The sequence below is a fragment of the Lactuca serriola genome, chromosome 6 (genome assembly GCF_051521515.1).
Source record: "Lactuca serriola cultivar US96UC23 chromosome 6, Lser_US96UC23_V15, whole genome shotgun sequence".
Lineage (NCBI taxonomy): Eukaryota > Viridiplantae > Streptophyta > Magnoliopsida > Asterales > Asteraceae > Lactuca > Lactuca serriola.
Genome location: NC_136413.1, coordinates 150,285,202 through 150,311,241, shown reverse-complemented (window position 1 = coordinate 150,311,241; position 26,040 = coordinate 150,285,202). Strand labels below are relative to the sequence as shown.

At 31.9% G+C, this 26,040-nt stretch overlaps 2 protein-coding genes across 2 annotated transcripts; one reads left to right on the top strand and one right to left on the bottom strand.

Moving 5' to 3' along the window:
* Positions 1-18,614: 18,614 nt before the first annotated feature.
* On the top strand, positions 18,615-21,354 carry LOC145057085 (rRNA biogenesis RRP36-like protein). The gene is made up of 10 exons (XM_079004851.1): positions 18,615-18,773; positions 18,975-19,078; positions 19,469-19,605; positions 19,697-19,763; positions 19,873-19,925; positions 20,210-20,264; positions 20,361-20,435; positions 20,519-20,636; positions 20,765-20,811; positions 21,043-21,354. The coding sequence occupies exons 2-10, from the start codon at positions 18,983-18,985 to the stop codon at positions 21,142-21,144; spliced, it is 750 nt and encodes a 249-aa protein (XP_078860977.1). The 5' UTR covers positions 18,615-18,773; positions 18,975-18,982; the 3' UTR covers positions 21,145-21,354.
* Positions 21,355-22,774: 1,420 nt separating this feature from the next.
* Positions 22,775-24,640, bottom strand: LOC145057084 (F-box protein PP2-A13-like). The gene is made up of 3 exons (XM_079004850.1): positions 24,165-24,640; positions 23,534-23,652; positions 22,775-23,336 (listed from the first exon to the last, which is right to left on the bottom strand). The coding sequence occupies exons 1-3, from the start codon at positions 24,498-24,500 to the stop codon at positions 22,943-22,945; spliced, it is 849 nt and encodes a 282-aa protein (XP_078860976.1). The 5' UTR covers positions 24,501-24,640; the 3' UTR covers positions 22,775-22,942.
* Between the last annotated feature and the right edge of the window lie 1,400 nt (positions 24,641-26,040).

Here is a 26,040-nt window from a genome sequence, read left to right as displayed (position 1 = left end):
CATAGTGGGTAATCATCCTGATGTTTCTGATCCACTCATTAAAGTTGGATCCATCAAAGATGATCTTACCACACAAGTTCATTAGGGAAAAGGAGCCTATAGGGTTTGAGCCAACATCGTTATTGGAAGACATCTGAAATAAAAGGAAGATAAGTTTCATTAGATTGAGATTCCTTAATAAGTCATCCAAATGAAATATTAAGGCTAGGATCCAACAAACTATTTATAGGTGGAAGAGGGATGCCGTAATCCACACTATAAAATATTTGAAGGTAGGTAAATGACGATTTACCAATTTCCACCATAAGAACGAAATATTTTATTATTAGGTTTTATTGGTTTTGAAACTCCTAGATCTTTGAGATACATTGAACTTTTCAATGGCATGTTTGAATCTCGATTATGCCCTCTCAAGTTTGTGACTGGGATGCCGAGGATCACAAACAAGGTGTGAATAACCATACAAATTGACTTGGTACCCTCAACAATATTACCTAATCGATGTGCCGGTTAACCACACACGCTCCACCGATCTATAATAAAGTCAAGTTACCCTTTGTCACTCTTACTAGTCCATGTTAGTGTGTCGGTACACCACACACACTCCACTAACGACTTGGTAAGGTACAAAGTGTAATTTTATGGGCTAGCACCAATTTCACATTTTCCTAAAGTAACTAAGATTGGGAATTTATAATGTATAGTTACTTTATAATTCATTATACTTTTAATGACAATTTAAAGTCGTATCCTACCTGTTCGGCTAACGACCCTCCACCGATCAAGGAAGCGGTGGGTGAGAGTGGACACCCATTAAGTCACCATTTTATAGGCAACAACCTTATACCCCCCCTTATAGACTGGCTTCGTGAATGAGGGCTACTAACGGTAAGAATGACATATTCTTATACATATCTATATAATAGAATTATAATAATAGTATAAGTGTTGATTTTTAAACTTTTTAAAAATCTAATGTTTAATTTGGAATTAAAGTATTAGAGTGTAAGACTTTTCTAATTCCAAAACTTGAGGGCAAGAATTGAAACTATTCCAAGTCTCTTCAATTTATAACTTATGAGTTTTAATGGTTCATAAAAATGAAGACTCTTCATTTTATGAAACCTCTTTAGTTCTTTAATCACAATTTAAAGAAGTGACTTTTGGTTATCCATAACTTGAGGATAAGTTATGGACACCATCATTTCCATTAAGATCATGAATTAAACATACATGGAGGTTACACATAATTCCTATGATCTTCTAAAAACTCATAAGAACACAAATTCATGTCAAGCAATTTCAAGAAATCATATAAACATATACAATACTTGAAAATTCATAAAAGTCATGCAAAAATGGGTTAATATAATCATTATCATTTTGAAAAACAGATTTTACAAGTCCAAAACAGATTGGGATAATGATTTTAATCCATTTCCAGCAACAAAACACGAAAAGCTGCCCAACATGCTCCTACTCGTCGAGTGCATTATCCTACTCGACGAGTAGGATGAATTTGTTCATGGACTCGGCGAGTTCAGTCGTCAGTGAGCAGATTTTTCGATTTTCAAGCAGTTTTGCATCAAGTATACAGAAAACAATCCTAGGCTCTGATACCACTGATGGGTTTTGAGCATTCTAACACTTCCTAAGTGTACATGCAACCCTAATAACCTTGAATCTATGTTTTCTCTATATACATGCAAATTTATTTTTCAAGGTTATTTCCTAACTAGCATGGCATGGGGAATAAATAAAAACATAAAAACTAGTAGAAATACATACCTTGTTGTTGCTTGGATTCCTTCAAGACTTTGTGAGCCTAGCACCCCAAATGTTGCGCCTCAAATGCTTCACACAACACCACAAAACTTGGAATAACTTGAGAGAATACTTCTTACACTCAAAAATTGGTTATGCCCTCTCTAGTAACTCTAGGTGCCGATTTTGCTAGCCAAAGGGTCCCTTTTATAGTGGTGTCACAATTAGGGTTTCATTATGAAGACCCATAATTGTCATGACTCTTCATTTCTCATGACCCATGGATTAGTAACTCCCATGGACTATCCATGGAGCTCCAAATGGTTACATCCATAACCCATAAACCATGGTTCATTAACCCACCATAAAAGAATTGATGATAGTCATAATCAACCCTATAGGTTTAATTAGTTTCACTTTGATCACCAAATTAATACTAGATTAATACTTAACCAATACTAACTAAATAATACTATTATTAATATATTAGAACTTATAATATATTAATAATCATAAGTGCCTTATTCTCTCATTTAGTCTATCCAAGTATTGCAATGCCATGCAACCCAAATGGACCATGCCGGGTCGGGTCAAGTACATACCAAATAAAGTTATGTACTTAGACACTATATCCAACACAAACCATGAAAGGAAATAATATTTCCTGACATTTCAGACGAGTAACAACATTTATTCAAATCTAATGTTAACCCACTACTTAGCAACAAAGAATAAACTCCAATCTTGGTGACAGGTGAAGCTTTCCTATTCCCCATGATCAAGTTTATCTTTCCATGCTCCACATTCTCACTTCTTATTAGTCCCTGCAAATCAGAACATATGTGAATACCACAACCAGTATCAAGGACCCATGAATTAGAATGGGGTGAGTTATTAGACAATATAGTGTAAATACCTGCATGGTTGGGTTTTAATTTCCCATCCTTAACATCTTGCAGGTTTCACTTCCAGTGTGACTTTTCATGGCAATAGAAGCATTCATCCTCTTTAGGATTGGTAGAAGGAGTGACAAAACCTTTCTTGGTTCCACTTGAAAAGGAGCCATCAATCGACTTTCCCTTGGTACCCTTCGAAGGTCTCTTCCTCTTCTTCCCTTTACCTTGCCCGATTGCCAATACAGGAGTCACGGTAGGAGTAGGAGCGCTAACACCCGCTTTACCCATAAGACCACTTTCGGGGGTCTTCAAGAGTCCTTGAAGTTTGCTGAGTGTAACTTCATCCTTGTTCATGTGGTATGTCATTCGGAATTGATCATAACACGGAGGTAAGGAGTGCAAAATGATGTCAATTTCCAACTCCTTGGGAAAGTTCACATTCAATTTCAGCAAACGGTCCACATACCTTTTCATTTTCTGCATGTGTCCCGTGATGGGTTCACCATCCTTCATTCGGGTTGTTATCATGGAGAAGATGATTTCATATCGCTCTTGACGAGCACTCTGATGGTATCTTTCCATCAAATCCTGGTGCATCTCAAAAGGATAGAAGTCCTCATAGGACTTTTGGAGCTCGGTTGTCATTGTGGCCAACATGATACATGCCACTTTGGTAGCATCTCTTTCATGTGCCCTAAAGTCAGCGATCTCCTCAGGAGTAGCAGATGACTCATCAATTTCCTTAAGCTCCTTGTTGAGGACATATTCCTTGTCCTCATAACGAGTGACCATCCTGATGTTCTGGATCCAATCCATAAAGTTGGAACCATCAAAGATGACTCTCCCAGGAAGGTTCATGAGAGAGAAGGAGCCGGTAGGGTTTGAGCCAGAAGCAGCATTGTTGGAAGACATCTGAAAACGAAGAAGGACAAGTTTAGATTAGATAAAAGATAGTTCTTAATAAGACACCCAAATGTAATATTAAGGCTAGGACCCAACACAAGATTTTATAACTTAGAAGAGGGATGTCGTAATCCAAGCTATAAAATATTTGAATGTAGGTGAATGATGATTCACCAATTTCCACCATAAAAACGAAATAAATTATTAGATTTTAACTGGTTTTGAAACTCCTAGATTCTTTGAGATTCATTGAACTTTTCAATGACATGTTTAAATCTCGAGTGTGCCCTTTAGGTTTTGTGACTGGGATGTCGAGGACCACTAAAACAAGGTGTGAAGTAACCATGCAAATTACTTGGTACTCTTAATGTTTATCACCTAACCGATGTGTCAGTTAACCACACGCGCTCCACCTATCTATGATAAACTCTAATCCAACCTTTGCGTATGTTGTTAAGTGCAAGTTAGTGTGTCGGTTAACCACACACGCTCCACTAACGATTTAATCAAAGTGCAAAGTGTAATTTCACGGGTTAGCACCTTATTCACATTTTCCTAAAGTAACAAAGATTGGGAATTTATAAAAAAAAACTTTTAGTTACTTTACAATCATCATACTTTTAATGAGGATTAAATTCATTGTCCTACCCATTCGGCTAACGACCCTCCACCAATCAAGGAAGTAGTGAGTGAGAATGGACACCCATTAAGCTGCCATTTTATAGGCAACAACCTTATACCCCCTTATAGACCGACTTCGTGAATGAGGCCTACTAACGGTAAAACGAATTGTTCTTATACATATATAAATATTATTAAACTTATAATATTATAAAGTCTAAGGGTTGAATTTTAACTTTTAAAATTCTAGGGGTTGGAACTAAAGTTTTACAAAGTGTGTGAGACTTTACATGTTCCTATGATCTTTTAAACTCATAAGTGTATGAACATTCATATCAACAATTTCAAGAATCATATAAACACATATAAAACTTGAAACTTTGATAGTAACCATTGAAAATGGATTTGCATAATCATTACCACACCAAAAATAGGTTTTCGGATTCAAAAAACAGTTTAGGGTAATGATCCTCATCCAATACCAAGCAAAACCCCGAAATTCTACATACAGGAGCATCACCACATCATGGTAAAGACTTCCACATCGTGGTGAGCAGTCAAATGCACGAAATGCAGAATTTCAACTTTGGAAAAACATGTAGCATTAAGTATTTTTGAAAACAAGCCTAGGCTCTGATACCACTAAAGGGTTTTGAGCATTCTAACACTCCTATGGTGTACATGCAACCCTAGAAACCTTGGATGTATGTTTTCTCAAAAATACATGCAAATAATAATTTTCCAAGGTTTGCTTCCTAACTAGCATGTTATGGGGTACTTGAATCATAAAATACTAGTAGAATTACATACCTTTTGGTAGTAGTTGATTGCTTGGAGTTTGAGAGCCTAGCACCAATAATGTGGATGCCGCAAATGGAAGTCACAAATCACCACAAACTTTGGAAACTTGAGAGAATAGTAGCACACTCGTAGAAATCGGCCACTCCTTAGTTCTCACACACACAACTAGTGCCATTTCAAGTGCCAAGGACTCCTTTATATAGTGTGGTGAATTAGGGTTACATCCATGTAAACCCTAATACCCATGACCTTTCATTTCCATGAGATCCACGGGTTAAAGCTCCATGGACTATCCATGGACTTACCATGCTAGCCTAGCCCATTCTAAATAAGCATTAAGCCCACACTATATAAATATAAGAGTCCATATTTAATTAGTCGCACTTTCGATCACTAAATTAATTCTAAATTAATTTTAGATCAAGACTAATTAAATAATATGATTTCATATTAATATATTAGAACTTATAATATATTAATAAATCATAACTTATACTATTCTCAAAAGATTATCCATATAAATTGTTCGGATGAAGTGCAACCCAAATGGACCATGTCGGGTCGGGTAAAGTACATCTCAAATATAGTTATGGACTTAGACACCTTATCCAACACATGATATACATGGTCTTGTGCTACCTGATTGAGGGTACTTCTGGTCCTAAGTGAATTTCCATGTGTATTCTCAATTATCCTTCGCCATTGCTAATCTTGGGTGGCCCAATCTATCGTGCTACAAACTAAATGTCCCAGGATCACAATGGTTTTCTTTGACTATCATATTTGATTCAATAATATGTGTATATATATATATATATATATATATATATATATATATATATGTAAACCAATGTGAAGTGTTAGAAGTTTCTCTAGCACATGGTTTTTGTAACATCCTGATGCTAAGGTACTTATAATTTCAGTCCTTTAATTTATTCATGTTGCATTTTCGTCCCTTAATTCAAGAAAGTATGCAATGGAACCCTCACGGAATTATTTTAATTTTGGGGACTTCGGAGTACGCCATATGTACGTGGTGTACGCTGAGCGTACTAGGTCGTGCCCTAGTATGCTGGGCGTACATCAGTGTACATTGGGCGTACTTCCCAGTTTGGGAAACCCTAGTTTTTAGCGTTTGGGTAGAATTTAAGCATCCTTAAGTCCCATTCTTTCCCCATTTTTCATCCGCCATTAGCAAAATCGTGTTCTCTTGCAAACCCTAGCCTCATTTGAGCACTTGGAAGATTTAGTATGAGTGTTTGTGTGTTCCGAAGGAAGAGGAAGGTGGTGGTGAAGCTTGGAAGCCAGAAGCAAGCTTGGATCTGGGAGTTTTGCATCCTTCTCCATCTTTAGAAGGTATAAAGTTCAAACCTTGATGGCTAGTTCTCTAGATCTTGCTTTTGTGTTGATTTCATGTGCTTTTTGGTCCCAGATGTCTTATCTTGAGCATGACATGTTCTTGACAATTTGAGTTGTCCTTTCAGACCCTAGGAGGGGTCCTAAGTCATAAAAATGAAATATCACTGGTTAGTTTTGCTCCATGCATCTTGTAGAATGTCTTCATGGATTAAGACCATGAGTTAAGCTCTTAATGTTGGATTAGGTGTCTAAGCTCATAACTATAATTGGTATGTACTTGACCCAAGAGTAGCATGCTCCTTTTGGGTTGCGTTCACCAGTGCAATTTGATAGGATGAATTTTTTAGAAGAGGTTATTTATGATTTATTAACATATTATAAGTATAATATATTAATATGAAATCATATTATTTAATTAGTATTGACCACGAATTAATATGGAATTAATTTAGTGATCAAAAGAGACTTACTAAATATACAGGGACTGATTAAGTAAATCAGTGATTCTTATAATGCGGGCCAATGATCCATGGTTATTTCGGATGGACTAAACCAACATGGGTAGTCCATGGAGGGTTAACCCATGGAGCCTAAGTAATATGAAAGTCATGGTGCATTAGGGTTTGCATGGAAGTAACCCTAGTCTTTGTCACACTATAAAAGGAGTCCCTTAGCCTCTAAAATCGACCTATGTGTGTTCTTTGGAAGAGTCATAACCGATTTTTGTGATATCAAGTCACTTCTCATTAGCCTCCTCTTGTATTTGGTGTTTGTGACACATTAGAGACATCACATTTGAAGTGCTAAAGCTTTTGAAGGCCAAGAACTACAAGTCCTACTAAGAGGTAAGCTATCTAACACGTAATAGGGACCAAAAACCCACATCCTTCATTTGACATAATATATTTTGGCCACTCAACACAATTTACAAATTTGAAATTTTGAAACACAATTGAGAATTTTGGTCATTTAATATAATTTTTATATCAATTTATTTGATATAATTACAAACCAAATAGAATAAGAAAGGGAAATATGTAGATAATAAGTTAGTAAGGTATAACAGTAAATTAAATAAAGGATGCAGGAAGAATGGAACAGTAAAAAGTAAAATGCTATTTTACGTAATTACAGTAACATGAATGATCCTTGTAAATAAAAAAAATTAAAACAGGTGTGTGGACTTAGAAAATCTAGTGGAATGTATCAGTCAATTAAAACATTAATTTTATAAGATCATATGGTCCTCTTGATGAATTTTATTTCAAAAGGAGCACAACAAAAAAATAAATGATAACAATTATGAAATTTGGTTTTACTTTTAACAAATAAATAGGAAGAACATTGCTAAAAATTGGAACAATAACAAAATAAATGCGATTTGATTTAATTACAAGCAAAAGTTGGTATATGTTAAAAATAGCATGGATTTAACACATAAAAGTTTTGTAAAACAAATGGCCGAAAAGAAGAATAAGAAGAAACAGGTAAAGAAATATAAAAAAATGAAATGAATGTAAAGCAATTAACTTAAGACAACAATAAAAATAGAGAGGAAAAAGATGAAACATGAATAAGAGGAAATAGCAAACCTATAGACGAATCCCTCTCTCTTATATGGAATTGAAACAGGAAAAAGATAAAGAGTAAATTACATGAATTGTCCCTCGTACAGGTGTCAAAATGCATGTTTAGTCCCTATTTTTGAAAATTAACTCAGACCGTCCCTTGTTTGTTTAAAACTTGCAGACTTCATCCCTTAAGACATAAAAAGACTATTTTACCCTTAATAATTTATTTTCTAATTTTCTCTTATTTATTCATTTATTTTTAAATTAAAAATGGAAAAAGAAAAAAAAATACTCTCCTCAAAAGTCAAACCCACCCTCCCCCTTTCGTTTCTGTTTCCCTTGTTTCCTTTCTTCCCCAACCCTCTTTTGAAAGAAAAATGGTGGACCTGAATCTCTTGATCCTCTCTCTACTCCAGTGTGCTCACACACCGATCATCTCTTTCGTCTCTCACTACTTCTCCGTCTCCAGTACGTCGCTCTGTCGCTCTCGTCTCCAACATGTTGGCGAACCTAGACAGGAAGAAGAACAAATTGGCAGACTTGGACGGAAATGGGATAATGATAAATCACCCCACTTGCGCACCTCCGGTTAGCAACCACCTTCAGCTACCAACCACCTCGATCACCAACCACCTCCATCTGCTACTATAAACCTGAAATCCCACATGTAAAAATCCCAATCGCCAGAAAAACGATTTTCTGACATCATCTCTCTTGCTCTTTCTTTCTGAAAATCGAGTTTTAGATCTTAGTTATCACCGATTTTCTTCTTCAGAGCTTCAGATGAAAGATTTCCATGATATCAGTTCATTTTCCGAAAGATGAAAGGGGTTATGTTTTGATTTCTGCTTGGGGATTCGATTTCTGTTTCTTTGTTCGAAATAAGCCACAACAATAAACCTAGATTCAAACTCTGATCGAGGGGCTGTGTTTTTTCTTATTAGAATCGAGCAAATTGATTTTGGGTTGTGGATTTAGCGAAACTGATTTTTCCCTAATTCTCTATGCTCTCCGATTAGAAACACGTGGTAAAGGGATTATATGTTTCATAATTTTAATTGACCGCCGCTGTATGTGTATTTTAGGTTTTCTAAAAGATTCACCACCATTTTTTATTTCTGGAGCTATTTGGATTTCATGTTGATTTTCATTTTGAGTTTGATTTGTGAAATGATTTTGAGTTTTCTACAATCATTTGGGTTATAGGTTTCGGATTTTGATTTTTTTATTTGCGATTTCTGGAACCAAAGAATGTGCAAATCAGGTGGCCGGAGAAGATGATCGGAGTATTGAGCATGATCAGAATTAAGCAGAGAAGAACATATTGGGAGAGAGGGAGATACGGGGTGGGTGTGAACATTTCTGGTGGTTTAAAGGTAGATGGACCCACAATTTTAATTAAAATATATTTTAAAAATTAAAATTAATCAAAAATGTTAAAAATAAATGAAAAATAAAATTGAAAAGGGTATTGTAGTCATTTCATGTCTCGCAATGGATTAAGCGTGTTAATTTAAACTAACGAATGATGCAACGTGCAACTTTTAACCAAACGATGGATGGTCCGAGTTAATTTTAAAAAATAAGGACTGAACGTGCATTTTGGCACCTGCACAATGGACGATTCGTGATGAAGAATGAAGAATGTTCACGTATACATAAATGATTGGAAAACTTAATACTTGATTTTTTGATATTGGAGATAGAAAGGATCAATTGTTTGATATTGAAAACTTAATACTTGATTTTTTTAAAATAAAATTTTGAAAGAAATCAAATTAAATTATTCCTAAATTAATGGGATTAAACCGGTGATGGAAAATCAATGACATGTAAATATAAGTAACTTTATTATAAAATTCTATAGTAATTTTAGTAATGATAAATATGAGTAATTAATAGCATTATATTCTTGATTTAAATGAAATCTCTTGATTTAAAGGAAATCGCTTAAATGATTTTGTAGGTAAATGCAAAAAATCAAGAAAATTTCAAAGAATGCATGTCACGAATTACAAGGCCAAGGGTATATATAGATTTGATATTTGATATTTGATATTGAATGATTAAATGAGCAGGAAAAAATGGAGTATATAGGTGGAGAGAATACCACATGGCAATAAGCTTGTCTATAAGAAGGACATGGGGTGTTTAGGAGAGATTTTTTATTAAGAATGAAGATTATTTTAAGAAACTTTGAATACATCATCGTGACAATTCAATATTTTCCTATCTTTTTTGTATAAATTGGATAATAGCATTGAAACCTAACAAGATGTATTTTTTCTTTGATCTATGAACCTAAAATAAATGTGCTTGGAAAAAAAAAAGTTAAGTGAGATATTATTTCTAAAACCGATCATAAACCAAATTAGGATAGTATATATATATATATATATATATATATATATATATATATATATATATATATATATATATATATATATATATATATATATATATATATATATATATACTAGCCGTCTACCCGCGCAAAGCGGCGGACGGCGAATAATTTGATCTCTTTAGAGTTAAAACCATTTTGCGTTCACTTCGAGAAATGAATATTAAATGACATCTATTTTTCAAGAGCGTTACCATACCATATTAAGGGGGTGTTTGGCTAAGCTTTTTTACAACAACTTATTAGGTTCCGTATCACTATAAGTTAAAAAAGTGTTTGGATTAAAATAACTTATTCCGGTGGGGAACCTCTAATACGTCATTTTTTCATAAGTTACCCTACACTTACTTATTAACTTATAAGCTAATAAGCTAATAAACTAATAAGCAATAAGCTTTTTTGCCAAACACCCCCTAAATGGTTATTACTTCCATTTATACATATCCAAACCACTTGTACTGTTTATCGTCCTCTTTTTTTTTTTTTTCGTTTTCCTTAATTCCTTTATTAATTTAATGTCCTACTAAGTAAAATGCTAAAATATATAAATAATAGTTTATAAAAATAAACCTTTAGATTATCAGGTGTTGTGATTCAAAAGTCGATAAATAGGCCTTTGAGAAGGCCAAAATACTCAGGTGTCAACTTGTTTATTGTGATTTTAAACCAAGTTTGGTCACAAATTAAAACATTTTCAACGATGGTATGTAATTCAAGGATTCATATTGATTTAGGTTCTCGAAACCTTAAAATATTGAACAAAATCTATATAGAACCTTATAATACAGACAATAATCACCGTAATCAGGAAGTCCATGTGATGAAACTTGATATTACAAGGACCAATGATGAAAAAGGTTTCATTTTTAGACTAAACAAGATGAAAAATATACAAACTACCTTAATCATGTCAAATCTTGTGTTTAACCGTTCTTTATTGCAAAAGTAAGATGCCAAAATATACAAACTAATGATAATACAATACTCTAACTGGCCCTCTTGGTTGAGTTCTTTGAACCTGCAAAACCAACACATTAAAGAAACATAGTAAAAACCTTTTTAGGAACAAACATGATATAATAAAGCCTTCACCCAATATATTTATAAGATAAAAAATACAAAAGGTTAAAAATGATGAAATCAATTACAAGTAAGGATTAAAATAAAAACCTGTTAAGAAAGAGCCAACTGCAGAAGAGATATTTGAATCAACATGTATTTTCTGATGGTTTCAAACTTTGAATTATTCGAAATTCAGGGAAGGAGATAGAATTTGTTGAGAAATATAAGGATTCAAAACACAGGTTAAAATTTAATATTATTTTATTGATGACTACTTGTACTATTAGCTTAATGATTTGAACGTCTTAAAAAAATAATATTATTATATTAAATCTATTTTTAGAAATAGTGAGATTTCTTTTATAAGATAGTAAAGATATATATATATATATATATATATATATATATATATATATATATATATATATATAGAGAGAGAGAGAGAGAGAGAGAGAGTTAGGTTCAAATGTTTCTAGCAACTATTGTGTGCATGAATGCATCAATAGGAATTTAGGAAATAATAAAATAAATAAATAAGGGTGATTTAATGATTTGATATATAAATTCCATAAATATTCCTTATAATCATGCTAGTCAAATTGACTTTTAACCTAATTTATCCCCCTTTTATTTACAGTCGTTCTTATTCCCTCACTTCATTCGTGTGTGTATGTATGTGGTCGAACACGTTCATCATCATCGACAAACGCATGATGTCGCTTCTTCCTCCTGTCTCTCCACCGTCGGCTCCATAATCAATTGATGTCGTCGGTGCTTATAGTGAGAATCTGCTCGTGATTTGTATAGTCGGTGGACCTAATTCGAATGATTATGGGACAAATCAGATTCTTCATCACACAATTGGGTTGTCGGATTTTACACAGGAAATGCAGTGTTTTCAAACTGTCACTTGTGCTCACGTATGTTGATTTTAATTTCCAAGGCTTTTGTATTTCATCGATTTTGAAATTAAGTAATAATGATTTTTATCTGATCTTGTTATATGATATTAATGGATTTATGATGAATGACTGCAATAGTGAATAACTTGGAAGATGCACGTGAATAACTTGGAAGATGCATATGAACAAATTGACACTGCAATTTCAACTGCGTTGAAAGAAAGCAAACCAGTGTACATCAGTATAAGTTGTAATCTGCCTAGTATTCCTCATCCTACATTTGTCAGAGAACCCGTTCCTTATTTTCATCCATCAATATAAGTCTTATGAGTTATGATCCATTAACATATTTGGAATTTTTGTTTACAAACAATAACATTCTGTCATGGCCTCCATGTGTTCGATAAAATGCCTCAATGAAAAAATAGTTAAATATCTTTAATGTTTTTACTTCACTTTGTTCATTATTCTTTTCAGAACTATATAACTTAATTTAGATTGGGTTGGATGCCCTTTTCATAACAATAGGTTAATGCTAGTTCCTTATTCCGTTAGAATTTGCAGTTAAATACATTGAGCATATCGAGAAGAAACACAGTGAACCCGAAGAATTCTAGTTCCTTATTCTGTCATAATAGGTTGATGCTAGTTCCTTATTTTGTTTGTTGGGTATATTCTTGATAATACAAATTCTTTAAGAATATTCTTGCAGAACATTGTATTTTGTAAGAATATTATTGTTGTATTCTGATAGAATTGTAGTTAATTATTTGTATGTTTAATGTGTAGTTGTTACAAGTGTATCATTACAAATTACTTGGCAATGAATTTTTGGTAGAAATGGCTTCAAGAATGGCTTGAAGACCTGATGGGAAAGGGTTGAAGAATGAATTAAACAATGATCACACTCATTGTTTAAGAATGTTGTTATTTTTTAAGAATTATACTTGTTATTCTTTCAGAATGTTTGTTATTATTCAATGAATCACAATCATACAATGTAATTATTTGATATATTATTAGTTCAAGAATCGATTTTGTGTAGTCTTTCAAAATGTATTTACTAGTTTATGAAAGACATTCTATCATTCTGACAGAATAAAATCAAAAAATATATTTACTAGTTTATGGTTAAAATTCTATCATTCTGACAGAATAAAATCGGATTTTTAATTTTAAATTAATTTAAAATATTCAAATTTTTAAAAATAAAGGAATTAATTATCCCTAAAAATTCGAAAATTTCCTTTTTTAATATAGGTTAATTGACTAAAATGTCCTTATGTTCAAATTTGTGTGATTATATGGTACATGTTATCCTATTCTACTATCATAGACCCTCAGATCATGACATTTGATTATATTTCATCCAATGGTTCAGATCTGAGCATTTTGGCATACAATAGTTACTAGAAACAAAATAACTTAACTCTCTCTCTCTCTCTTTCTCTCTCTCTCTCTCTCTCTCTCTCTCTATATATATATATATATATATATATATATATATATATATATATATATATATATATATATATATATATATATATATATATAACGAATCTGAAAACTAAAGCAATTACAACGGTTGTATTAAAATATAATATACAATATCTTTACGAGAGGTATTTTTTTCTTTGATCTGTGAACCTAAAATAAATTACAACAAGTTTCCTAAAGCAACATGTATTTTTTCTTTGATCGATATCTGAAAACTAAAGCAATTACAACGATTTTCCTATCTTTTTTTATATAAATTGGATAATAGCGTTGAAACCTAACAAGATGTATTTTTTCTTTGATCTGTGAACCTAAAATAAATGTGTTTGGAAAAAAAAAAAGTTACGTGAGATATTATTTCTAAAACCGATCATAAACCAAATTAGGATAGTATATCCATAACGAATCTGAAAGCTAAAGCAATTACAACAATTGTATTAAAATATAATATACGATCACCGATTACATTTTATACTTTTTACAATTGTTATAATATATTTTTATTTTCCATAAAAATTTAATTTTTATCTATTAAACTCATTAAAATAATATATATATATATATATATATATATATATATATATATATATATATATATAGAGAGAGAGAGAGAGAGAGAGAGAGAGGTTCGGGTGTTTAAAGTAATTATTATGTTATTGTATGCATAAATGTGAGCCAATCAAAATTAAATAAAACAATAATTAATTAATTAATTAAATAAGGGTAATTTAGTAATATGATTAATAACTCCAAAAATAATCCCTATAATCATGGTGTTGACTTTTAACCTAATTTCTCTAGGTTTATATCTAACTGACTTTTTCTAACCCTAAATTTATCTCCTACATAAATCGGCCTCACACCCTTACCATCGGCCGACCATAGCAACTCCATATCTTCAATTCGACATCAACCCAACTTCACTTTCTTCGTTTCCAGATTTCCATTCTCGATTTCTAACCCTTTCTCTCCGAATCAACATATCACATACCAAATACGAATCTCCAAGTAAACATGAAACCAAGAACAAGTTCGTTGTGAATCACAGTCAACAAATGTTCGAAGGTAAATTAATTTTGACTTTCATTTGACCGGTGTTCTTCTAATTGAGTCCCGATTTCATTCGCAGGTGGTCAAGCCTCAACCAAACACATGCTTGATTCCGAGACCCATCTCATAGCGAATGAAGAACCAAAGAAACGTTTTTCCGTCAAGGAAATCCAAATCAAATCGTTGCCCTCCTGTAGCAACAAAAAAAGCGATGCCAACTGACATAGAAGATGAGATTTGGGACGAGAAGAATCCTCCCCCTCTTAATGAAGACGGTATCGCTCTTCTCAAGACTTATGTGAGTTAAATCACGATTCTTACAAACTAAAGACCTAATACTTGTTCCACTCGATGCCCTTATTTAATTGACTCTTGTTCTTTTTAACTTGTTAACCATCGAGCAACACTATGGATCGGGTGAAAATTAGTTCTTTGATGAAATTCGGTTGTTCTCAGCTTCTTTATTGTTTACCTGTGTACTAAGGATTTGTTGTTTTAAAATCCAACTTTTTTACATAATGGTTTTGTACATCAAATCAAGGAAAAGGTAGCATCCACTGAGAATTTGAAAGATTAGCTTTGTGCGCTGATGAATTGTTGCGATTTAATACAATTTGATTTAAAATTGATTTTTAAATGCCTTCAACTGTTAGGAACTTAGGATAGTTTGATCTTTAACTTGCATTATACTAGAGTTCATGGGCATTATAGAGAAACGTTTGAGTTGATAGTTTGTGTTGGTTGAAATGTTCTATTTATCGCAACTGAATTGATGAAGACTTATGCATGGATTGGGGCCATATTCCACAAGCATCAAGAAAGCTGAAAAAGATGTAAAGGAAATGGCTAAAAGGATCAACGATTTATGTGGTAAGCTTATTTTTGTGAGGTTTCTGACTCAAATAAGCTTGTATGAAGACTCTACTTTTTTGCCTGTTTTACTACTTAGAACATTCTTCTTTGTAGACTACCTGTACATATATAGATAATTAGAATTTTCTTTATACAATTCCAATTCAAGTGGAATTTGGGGGGTTTTGAGTGATATGGAGATCATCTGTGTTTCTTTCAAATGGTCTGATTGATGCAACAAAGGGACTGATTCAAATGGCCTGATTCATATTTCAATTTATGTTTTTTTTCCTGATTTAACACTTCATTTATGTGGACAGTGCAGGATCTTGACAAGGTTGAATGCTGAAAAGGTATCAAGTATGTTTATTTAGATGATTCAATGGATGATATTGGTGAGATTCCTATTCTATTGGAATGGAATCACGTATTCCAATTCTATTGGAATGGAATCATGAATTCCAATTCTGTTGGAATTACAGAAGTTGATGCTTGAAGAACGGACCACAAAATTGAAACGGACCACATTATTCTTTTAGAATGTATTAGTCATTGTTAGATTTTGATGTTTTCTTTCCCGTTTTGAAAGTTTTTTAGTTTGATTCTTTAATAATAAATGTAATTCTTAACAATTGTTACCCGTATTCTATAAGAAATAATGTATTTTTTGTTTTTATTCTTCAATTGATTGTTCAAGAATTTGTTATTTTACAAAAAGTTCTTAAAGTCATGATCAATAAATAGGTTCAAGAATTTTTTTTTATTATTTATTGTTTAAGAATATTTTTATTTTTGAGTAAATAATTAAATAAATAAACATATTCTGTCAGAATGTCCGAATTAAAATAGTTATAATTCGTAAAATCGGAATTTTAAAATTAATAGAATCTATCATCCCTTAAAATATGCAATTTTCTTTTATTAAATCTATATTAATTGATTAAAATACTCTTGTAATTAACTTAGATGATATTTTTCAATTACATTTAATTCAATAATATATATTAATCACTTTCTTAAAATAAGTAAAATTGATTAGTCCACAGTTATGCATACAATAACACAATAATTACTTTGAATAGAATAACCTAGGCCTATATATATATATATATATATATATATAATTAGAAGGTTGATATACATTAAATTAAGATGTTGTTATACTTATTCCCACTCATATAAATCATCACATCATAAAGATATATTTATTATATAAAAATATTATTACACTAACTAAGGTAACTAAGGTAAGACAAAAACAAAACAATTAAGAGTATTTATATTTGGCCTATGATCAACAACAAGGTTGTAGGCATCGCTTTAATATGCTACCCACCAATCTTGACCTATAGGTGCTTAAGCTTGATTAGAAGTGCAAATATATTGAATTTAAAATCGATATAATAAGTTTATTTATTTATTTACTTATTTAAATTAAGCAAACCGCTTTTGGCCTCTTGGGTGAAACCGAATTGTATCGAAATTGGTATTGAGGCTAAAATGTCTAATTCTATGTAAATGGTCACCAAAATAGATTGGAAACGACACTGATTTAAAAAATCTGTACATACACAAATTTTATTGTATTTTGCGAAATTTGATTCCAGTCTTCGAATTTAACAATATTTTTATGGTTGATTAGAAAAAACCTAATAAATAAAATGTTTTACCATGATATGATGTGTTTTTTTCGGCTATTTGAGATCGTGTATGGAGTCAAAACGACATTTTATACGTTTCATATTTCTTGACCATCCTGGGGATCATTTAAATGGTCAAAATCTTTTAGAAAGACCTCAAAATCTTTGTCTCAACAACAATATGAAGAAGTGATGGATTAAAATGACATTTTTTTCTACTAAAACTAATCATCAAATTAAAATGGTTTCTTTTCAAACCAAATAAAAAACCCCATTCTTTAAAATTTCCAACTTACAATGCTAAATCCTAGTTCAGTTATATCCAATCCAACAAATGTATGCTTCCAATGCTTGTAAATGATTGTAGCAGGTCTCGAGCCCAAAATCCAAGATTTTATTATCGAACCTCCCATAACCGATTAAGGCCATAATTGAACATTGTTAAGAAAATCAGGACCTTTTGTAACCAACAATTTACATACTTTTCAACTTTTTTAAAAAAATGTTATAATGGACCTTTTAATCGGGTGAACAATTATACTTTTTGAGTGTGACTTGAAATTTGATAATCCAAATAGATAACCCAACCTAGAACAAAGTGAAGAAACTTGAACGACAATTTCTAAGGAATAACTTGTTTAGTTATTCAAGATTTTCTTGTATATATGTCCGATCCAATACTTGTTAGGGTTTTCAAGATTATAAATATTCGTAACTGGTTTTCCAATGTATCGCTTTCTGGTTCATTTCCATAAACATAGGCCATATCAACAAAACCACAATAATTTCTTTGTATCATTTTGTTGTTTCTCTTTGATTGTTTGCTTAACATGCACATTATCGAGCAATTTAAATCGATGTTAAAAAGTTATTTAATAACCACACATATTACTAGACCTTTTTAAGCAGCATGAATAGTCATGCCCTTAACTTGTTGAATTTTAAATTCCTAAACTAGAACCGATCATAACCGAATAGATTTTCCTTAGCCGTAAGGCTGTTAGAGCTTTTTTTACAAGTCGCCAAGTCGGGGCCATACCTAGACCTAATAACCAAACTTTTTGTGCAAACTTTTTGTGCAAGTCTAGCTTCGCCCTCCATCCTCTCGACTCTAGATTATGAGAACATCATTCATTCTTTTTGCTTGGTCTAGTTTTGATTTTGGGCCTTTTCAGGCTAAATTTTTATATTTGGAATTTGGAAATATTTTGGAAGTTATTGCATAGTCTATTGGCCTCTTAAAACTTATTGGGCTCAATATGAAACATTTCGAACCTTAATTGGGCGCTTACTGGATTTACCGTATCTTTTCACAAAGCCTCGTTTCTGTTCTGAATCCGCCTTCCGCTCTCCGCCTTCCGCCATTGATTACATTCAGCACACAGTCATAAGCTCTTGGTGAAGCGAAGTAGCGGCGTTCCCTGTAAGAACACGAAGGATTAGCTTCTCAGGTTAGGGTTTAACTTCTGTTCGGGCTTTTTTCTTTCGTTTAATCTAGTTTCCTGTTCCGTGTTTAATTCATCGAATTTTTATTTTTCGATTCGACCTAAAAAATTTAGCAGCTGTAATTTTGGCCATTTAATGCTGTCGGTTAAAATTTGAGATTTTACGAGTTAAATTGGTTGAAACTAATGAATTTTTCGCACTTTCAGAGATTAACATGAAGAATCGCCACGATGATATGCCTACTTCGAGCAAGATCAAATTCAAAGACAGCGATGAAGAAGAAGAAGAAGAAGAATCTGCTTCCGAAGATGTGAGTTTCAATATACGCATTTATATGTTGAATTTCTAATGCTCACTCGGATTTATGTTTATCGCGTTCTTTCCCGCAAGAAGAGGGACATACACGTTATTGATTTTCCATGGAAAATTTGACATAGAACTCTTATTTCTGGAGATTTTTGATAATTTACTTGAACCTTATGATAAACACCACAAAGAGGAAGGTATTGGGCTCAAAATTAAGTAAGAATGTATCATCAGGAGTGCTAATCACTACATAGCTATGTATATAGTAGCATTACTGTTATGATTGCTTACCACATATATATTATAGTGTCCATGTTGAATCAATCTCTTGTAAATGGTGGTTGTATAAATTATACTCAAGTAAACATGTAATGAAAAATGAATCTGCAATTAGGATGGGGAGACAGAGATACATGAGGTGCTTGCAAATGTTACATTTGAAGAGTTGCAGAAGGCACGTTCAGATGGGTCACATGTAATCAATCAGAAGCCTAAATTAGAGAGAAAGGGTAAACGAGAGAACAAAAATAGGTATATGATCTATGCAACTTACTATTTTCATTCATGTTGTTACTTCACAGAGTTGTAAATGATTAAGTATGTTCTATTTCTATCTTTTAAGGCCAATGGAGATCAGTAGCAAAAAACCAGTTGGTAGATTTAGAGAAGTCATTCAGGCTCCTAAAAAGGTTAGCAAACATCTTGATTATTATCCTCTCTACCCTTATCAAAGAATTCAAAAATTTATGATAATGATGAGGTTTAACTTTTCTTATTTTCCCTATCTTCTATAATCAGATTGTTCGTGACCCTCGTTTTGAATCATTATGTGGAACACTTGATGTAGATGGGTAATTTCTCCTTTCTACCCTCATTTCCTTGACTTTCTTTTATTAAGTCGTTTTTTTTTCTGTATTAAGTGAAAAAGAAACACCCGTATATAGCTTAGCAGATAAACTGTTACCATTAAGTGCATTATGTTTTGTTCAATAAATTGTATCATGGTTTAGATTGTTACATGATATTCATGCCCTTTTCATGTTTAATAACCTCCAAGATTATATCTTTTTTAAACTTCTTTGGTCAACAGTAATAAAAATAATATAATCACTTGTGTTATTTCTAAATCTTGCAGATTCAAGAAAAGATATAACTTTCTATACGAGAGTGAGCTCCCTAAAGAAAAAGAGGTAGCTTTAAGAAATTCATAACCATGTATACTCTAATACTTGATACTATTATTTAATTTACAACTTTTTTATGATTATTGTTTATGATCTTGATAGCAATTAAAAAAGCAAATGAAGAAAACGAAGGATCTAGAAGTTATTAGTGGGTTGAAGGAACGTTTAGCATGGATTGTAAGTGGTTTTTCACTAGTTAAATCTGATCAATTTATTTTTAAGATATAATTTTTTTTTTAAATTTTTTTTGTAAATTTTAGGACAAACAATTGAAATCAGCATCCACAAAACATACGGATAAAGAGATTCTTGTTAAGCATAAGAAGAAGGAAAGAGAAGCTGCAAAACAAGGGAAACAGCCTTATTATTTGAAGAAATGTATTCTCTCTCTCTCTCTCTCTCTCTCCTGACTTTCTTCATTAAGTCGTTCTTTTAGCTTACCTTATAACAAAAAAAGGGCTTAAAAAGTTTTCTTGATTTTTTTTATGTTTGTGTTTTTCTTGCAGCTGAAATCCGTAAACAAGAACTTGTTGAGAAGTTCAAGGAGCTCAAGGTACGTATTTATTTATATAATTTTATATATTAAATATTAAAATATGAAAATGTATCTCTTTTCGAGTGGTCCAAAAATACAAAAGACAACATAATATACAAGAATGAACGATTCTACACAAAAGAAGTCCCAAGTACAATGTTATATTTTTTGTATTTATATTTCTATAATATGTCGAAGGAAGTTTGTTTTTTTGAAATTATAATGCTGACATGGCATTTTATTCACAAGGCATCGGGCAAACTTGCATCATTTATTGAGAAAAAGAGAAGGAAAAATGCTGCAAAAGACCATAGGTTTATGCCATATCGAAGACCCAATGAAGGGGAATAGTAAATTTAAAAACATCAATTTATATTTTGTGTTATTTTTGTAATTGAATTATTGTAAGATTGAAGCCAATTGTTCTAGAAACTTTAGTTTGGCCTTTGTTGTTTTATAGTAGAAGCCAGAAGGTACGTGGAAAACTTGTCTTTGACATTTGATGATTAACTACTTTACTAGGTTCATTTGAATCTTGAAAGAGATTTTGGCTTTTGAGGATTTGAATGGATGTTTTATGTGAGGGGTTTTATGGTCATCTTCATTGAACTAACATATTGAATTTCAACGATTGGTTCAATATGTTAAGGAGAACAAAAAAGTACGATCGGATTTTAGTGAAAAATACAAAATAGGAATGATATTGTTTTTGAATTTTCTCAAATTTGCTAAAATGGTTGTCAAATACGAAATGATATTATGCAAGAAGAAAAGACAATTTGTAGAAAAAGGAAACTAGACCTAGGATGCTAGAGTGCTAGGGGTTTGTCTAATTTATGAAGAATAATTAATAAATAAAGGATATCACTAATATAGCAATTAACAAGTAATTATACTATCAAGATATATTTTCTAATTACATATAAATCACTATATTTTGCTACTTTTTCATTTTGACCATTCGAATCATTTATTGTAGCCATTTTGCCTATATCCGGTTTTGGTGCTGTCATTTCGTCTCATTTAGTTATATGACATCTTATGTGGCAATATGGAGTACACCTAATTATTTCCCTTGTATATATATTACATTATTACTTGTATTTATTATTATTACTAAAGTTGGACTCCCCTTTTGAGTTTTGACCTTGATTGATCCATTGCTAAGAAAACTCATAGTCGACATGCTTTCTTCTATTTCTCTCAAGTTTTCATGTTCATGCCTTTAGATATAAACGAAACTAAAAAAAGATTTATCCATGTGTCACATGGTTGATGGAAAAACTTGATAAAAACTCGACTCGAAACCTAACATAGTTTTAGATGTTAAACTTGTATTTTTAAAGAATAATATTGGATTTTCGAATTCAAATTACATACACAAGTGTTCTCTAATAAGATAAAATAAAATAAATACAAAACAACAAAAAAAATTGTCTTATACATATGATTTTTAAAGTCTTTCGAAATTAATTCTCCTGTTACTTCATAGTGTTGGCACATGAATGCGACAAGATACATATGAACCTACAACATCAAATGATGTCCCATTAGACCCCACCAATGTTCCTTTTAAGAAACATTTACTTATGAATTTCGTCTAAAATAGGTTTTAATAGTTTGACAATTGGCATAGTTAAGCCCGGCTGAAAGAGCCTGTCACCAAAATATCTGGTTGGATAAAGATCGATATGTAATACTTGTATTTATCTTTTAACCTTTTTGGTTCTTGTAGATAATAAAAAAATCAATAAAATTCGAGACTTACAATTAAGTTCTTTATAACCTTTATTGTGAAATTAACTTGTAAATGAATTTTTTTAGACTTCAGATTATAAGACAATCGATAAGCATAGGAAGTTTGGAGTGTTAAAATCCAAAATGCTTTCGAATGCTAGAACAAACAAATCAATAAAAGTAAGCTCTTATTTTTACATCTAACCGGTTTTCTTAAACTAAATACAAAATCAAATGTTACCGATTTTACTCAAACCCGTTAATACATTACCAAAAACCATTTAAAAATGTACATTCTTGATCTCACCTCACTAATTAATGTATAATAATACATCCTACTTACAAAAAGGTTACTTTAGCAAATCAAAAAAGTTGCTTCTAACCTCCCCCATTAAAATCTATTTCAAAATCTTCATTTAGGGCAAATGAGCACAGAATCCACACACAGTCCACCTTTAGTGTGTGTACAATCAATTTGTGTCATTGAAAACTTGATCTTCATTGGCACTTTTGAATCCTCAACAACAAAATCACCAACTGGATAAACATTCCATTTTCCAGGATCAGTCAAATAGCATTGAGTTGTTGCCTTTTGACCATCTGAAGTTGACAGCTGGAATTTGACCGGTTTTATGTCCCAGCCATGGACTTGATCGGAGTTGCAGACCCGCCGCCCGAACCGCCTGCCCGACCGCCCGAGTTGCAGGCGGAAGAGGAGGGTGTAGGTGCCCGGTGGGAAAGGGAACTCCACCTCCCCATCAACTTCAAACCACCATATTTGATGGAGATAAGCCACCGATCGAAATCTACACAAAAATGTTTTTAAGATAAGATGAAGATAGGGGCAAAATAGTCATTTTACTTGTTGTAAAGGACAAAGTGATGAACTCTGGTGTTAAGGACTACTCGTGCTAATAATCAAACATGTGGACTAAAGCCATGACTTTTTAGAAAGTTGAGGGATAAAGATGATATCTTTGATTAAAGACATTAGAAACCTCACCTTGATTCTTCTGTAGAAATCCAACTCCAGTATCGACGATCATCGATGCCTGTAATTGCTAATCCATTTGAAGATATCAACACACAAGCTTTTCCTGTACCCTTATCTAACCAAACTTTCTGCAAAAGAATTCCCAATTCCCAAATCATATCAACTGATTTCATGTAAAAACCCAAAAATCTATTTTGAAAAACGAATACCCTTTTAGATTCTTGAACAACCAAGATTATAAACAAGAAAAAGAAGAGGAACATAATCAAACTCTTGAAATTTGTGGTTTGTGGTTTGTAGTTGTAATACTTGTTACATACAATTCAACTACTTTTGTTTCACGATCTTTGTGTTTCTCACAAACCCTGATCACTAATCAACATAAAACCTTCAAATAGGAATTTGTTGTTCTTCCCCAAATCTAAATAAAGGCACAAAGCAACATAATTTCTTTTGTTTTCATTCACAAACCCATAATCAGATTATCTAATAGAAGACTTGTGGATCAAACTTTGTTGTTTCTCAAAACCAAAATCAAAACAAACGTTGAAAGCGACATGTCGTATTCTAATTACATTCAAGAACACGGAGATAGATGTATAATTAAGGAGAGGAAATGGGAAATTTTTGTGTATCGAACCTTTGTGCCGCCATCAATGGAACTAGGCGCAGATAACCTCGCGTAAATTTCTTTTTTACAGAGAGTCGAAGAGAAATTATTATTATCAAATACCCTCGATATAAACAAATCATAGTTCTTCGGCAGTTTTGATTCCCACACAAATTCAGCCGATGACGCATAACGAAAAGCACGGTTGAGAGATGCGAGTTTACAGATCTCTTGTGGGTTTAAGTAAACAAGAACAGAACCCACCACACTCTCCGGCAAATCACCTAGACCTGGCTCCGACGGCATCACCGGAGCAGAGGTGGTGCTGTTGCACATAAGAAGAAAAGATGAAAAGCCAGATCCCATAAGCAGAAACCCAACTTCTAGATGAATTGAATTTAATGGGTTTCGGTTGTTCGATAAGAAATTGATCGAAATTTGGGGCAAATTCCGGTGGATTTTGGGAGAGAAAGCGAATGGGGATGAATAAAGGAAGTGTAGTTATTTAATTGGCTTTATTTATGGAGAGATACTTTTTATAATTGAGCAAACTACAAATTTAGTCCCTCAATTTTTACTAACATGCATATGTAACTGCGTTAAGAAGATTTTTTAGATGGTGTTTGTTTTGAAAGATGTAAAATATCTTTGGTCATTTTTTATTGCAGAATAAAATGTGGATAAAATATATCTTTAATCTTCATAAAAAAATATTTGCTTTTTAAGTCGTCATAAAAAAAAGTGGATAGTTTTGGTGTTGATGTTGATGCTGAAGTTGATGCTGGTGGTAATGGTTGTGTTGATGTTAGTTGGATGTGGAGGTGGTGTCACGGAGGTAATAATGACGGAAGTTGTGTAAATTTCTCATGAATAAAATAAAATATAATATATGGTTTAATTTTATTTATACTTGTTATGATTAATTAATTTAAACAATATATTCACTTAAAATTTTAATTTATATCATTGTAATTTCATTAAATATAAAATACTATTTTTTAAAGGGGAAATATAATTCTTTTATATAATATTACTTTTAACTATTGTTGTTATCAAAGTTGTAGAACTAGATACTCGTTCGGTCGACTATCGAGTAGTGAGTACTCGAGAGTACTCGGCATATACTTAGATTCGGTAATTAATGTAGAAATATATTTAGGGAAATTATATATATATATATATATATATATATATATATATATATATATATATAGTGTAATAATCACATGTGTGTTTTAAAATAATACATTATTAAGTGTATTATACAAATTAATTTTGAAATTCTGTTTTCTCTATTTAAGACAATTTTGACCCTTTGAGCGAGTTTGACCGAGTTAGTCGAGCACTCACCCGAGTTGACCGATTTTGTCAGAGTTTTACCGATTTTGATCAATTTCCGAGTTATTTGGTTGAGTTGGCTAAACTCGCCTTAGTAAGAGTCCGAGTCCAAGTATTCTCCCGAGTTGGCCGAGTTTTATAACATTGGTTGTTGTACGTAATTTTTAATATATTATTTGGAAACTCTTAATGAATGTAAAAGTAGTTTTATAAATACTTAAGTTAATTTGAGATTATATTTTAGGTTTTACATTTAACACTACAATTTATAAATTTTAACTATTTACAAAATAATTTTTGGATTTTGTTTTAAGTTCAACTGAAATTTCGATTTAAGTTAACCCTTTAACGTTATATTTAAATTAATAATTTAAGTATTTTATACAAATTATCCAAAAATTATGACTTTAATATGTTAGAAGTTAAAGACATAATTTGATAGATAGAAGTAAAATGTGTTATTTTAATATTAAATTTTAGTTAATTTAGGATTATAACTTAGGTTTTACACTTATTTAATATTATTACATAATTTATAATCATTATTAGAAAGAAAGTAAAGAGTCAT

What these genes read in the sequence shown, in the direction of transcription:
- LOC145057084 (XM_079004850.1), bottom strand. Translation starts at nt 24,500, where the DNA reads ATGGGATCTGGCTTTTCATCTTTTCTTCTTATGTGCAACAGCACCACC. An exon ending in CCATTGATGGCGGCACAAAG is followed by an intron (nt 23,653 to 24,164) that starts GTTCGATACACA and finishes ATTCTTTTGCAG; the next exon opens with AAAGTTTGGTTAGATAAGGG. An exon ending in ATTTCTACAGAAGAATCAAG is followed by an intron (nt 23,337 to 23,533) that starts GTGAGGTTTCTA and finishes ATTTTTGTGTAG; the next exon opens with ATTTCGATCGGTGGCTTATC.
- LOC145057085 (XM_079004851.1), top strand. Translation starts at nt 18,983, where the DNA reads ATGAAGAATCGCCACGATGATATGCCTACTTCGAGCAAGATCAAATTC. An exon ending in AAGAATCTGCTTCCGAAGAT is followed by an intron (nt 19,079 to 19,468) that starts GTGAGTTTCAAT and finishes ATCTGCAATTAG; the next exon opens with GATGGGGAGACAGAGATACA. An exon ending in AGGAACGTTTAGCATGGATT is followed by an intron (nt 20,436 to 20,518) that starts GTAAGTGGTTTT and finishes TGTAAATTTTAG; the next exon opens with GACAAACAATTGAAATCAGC.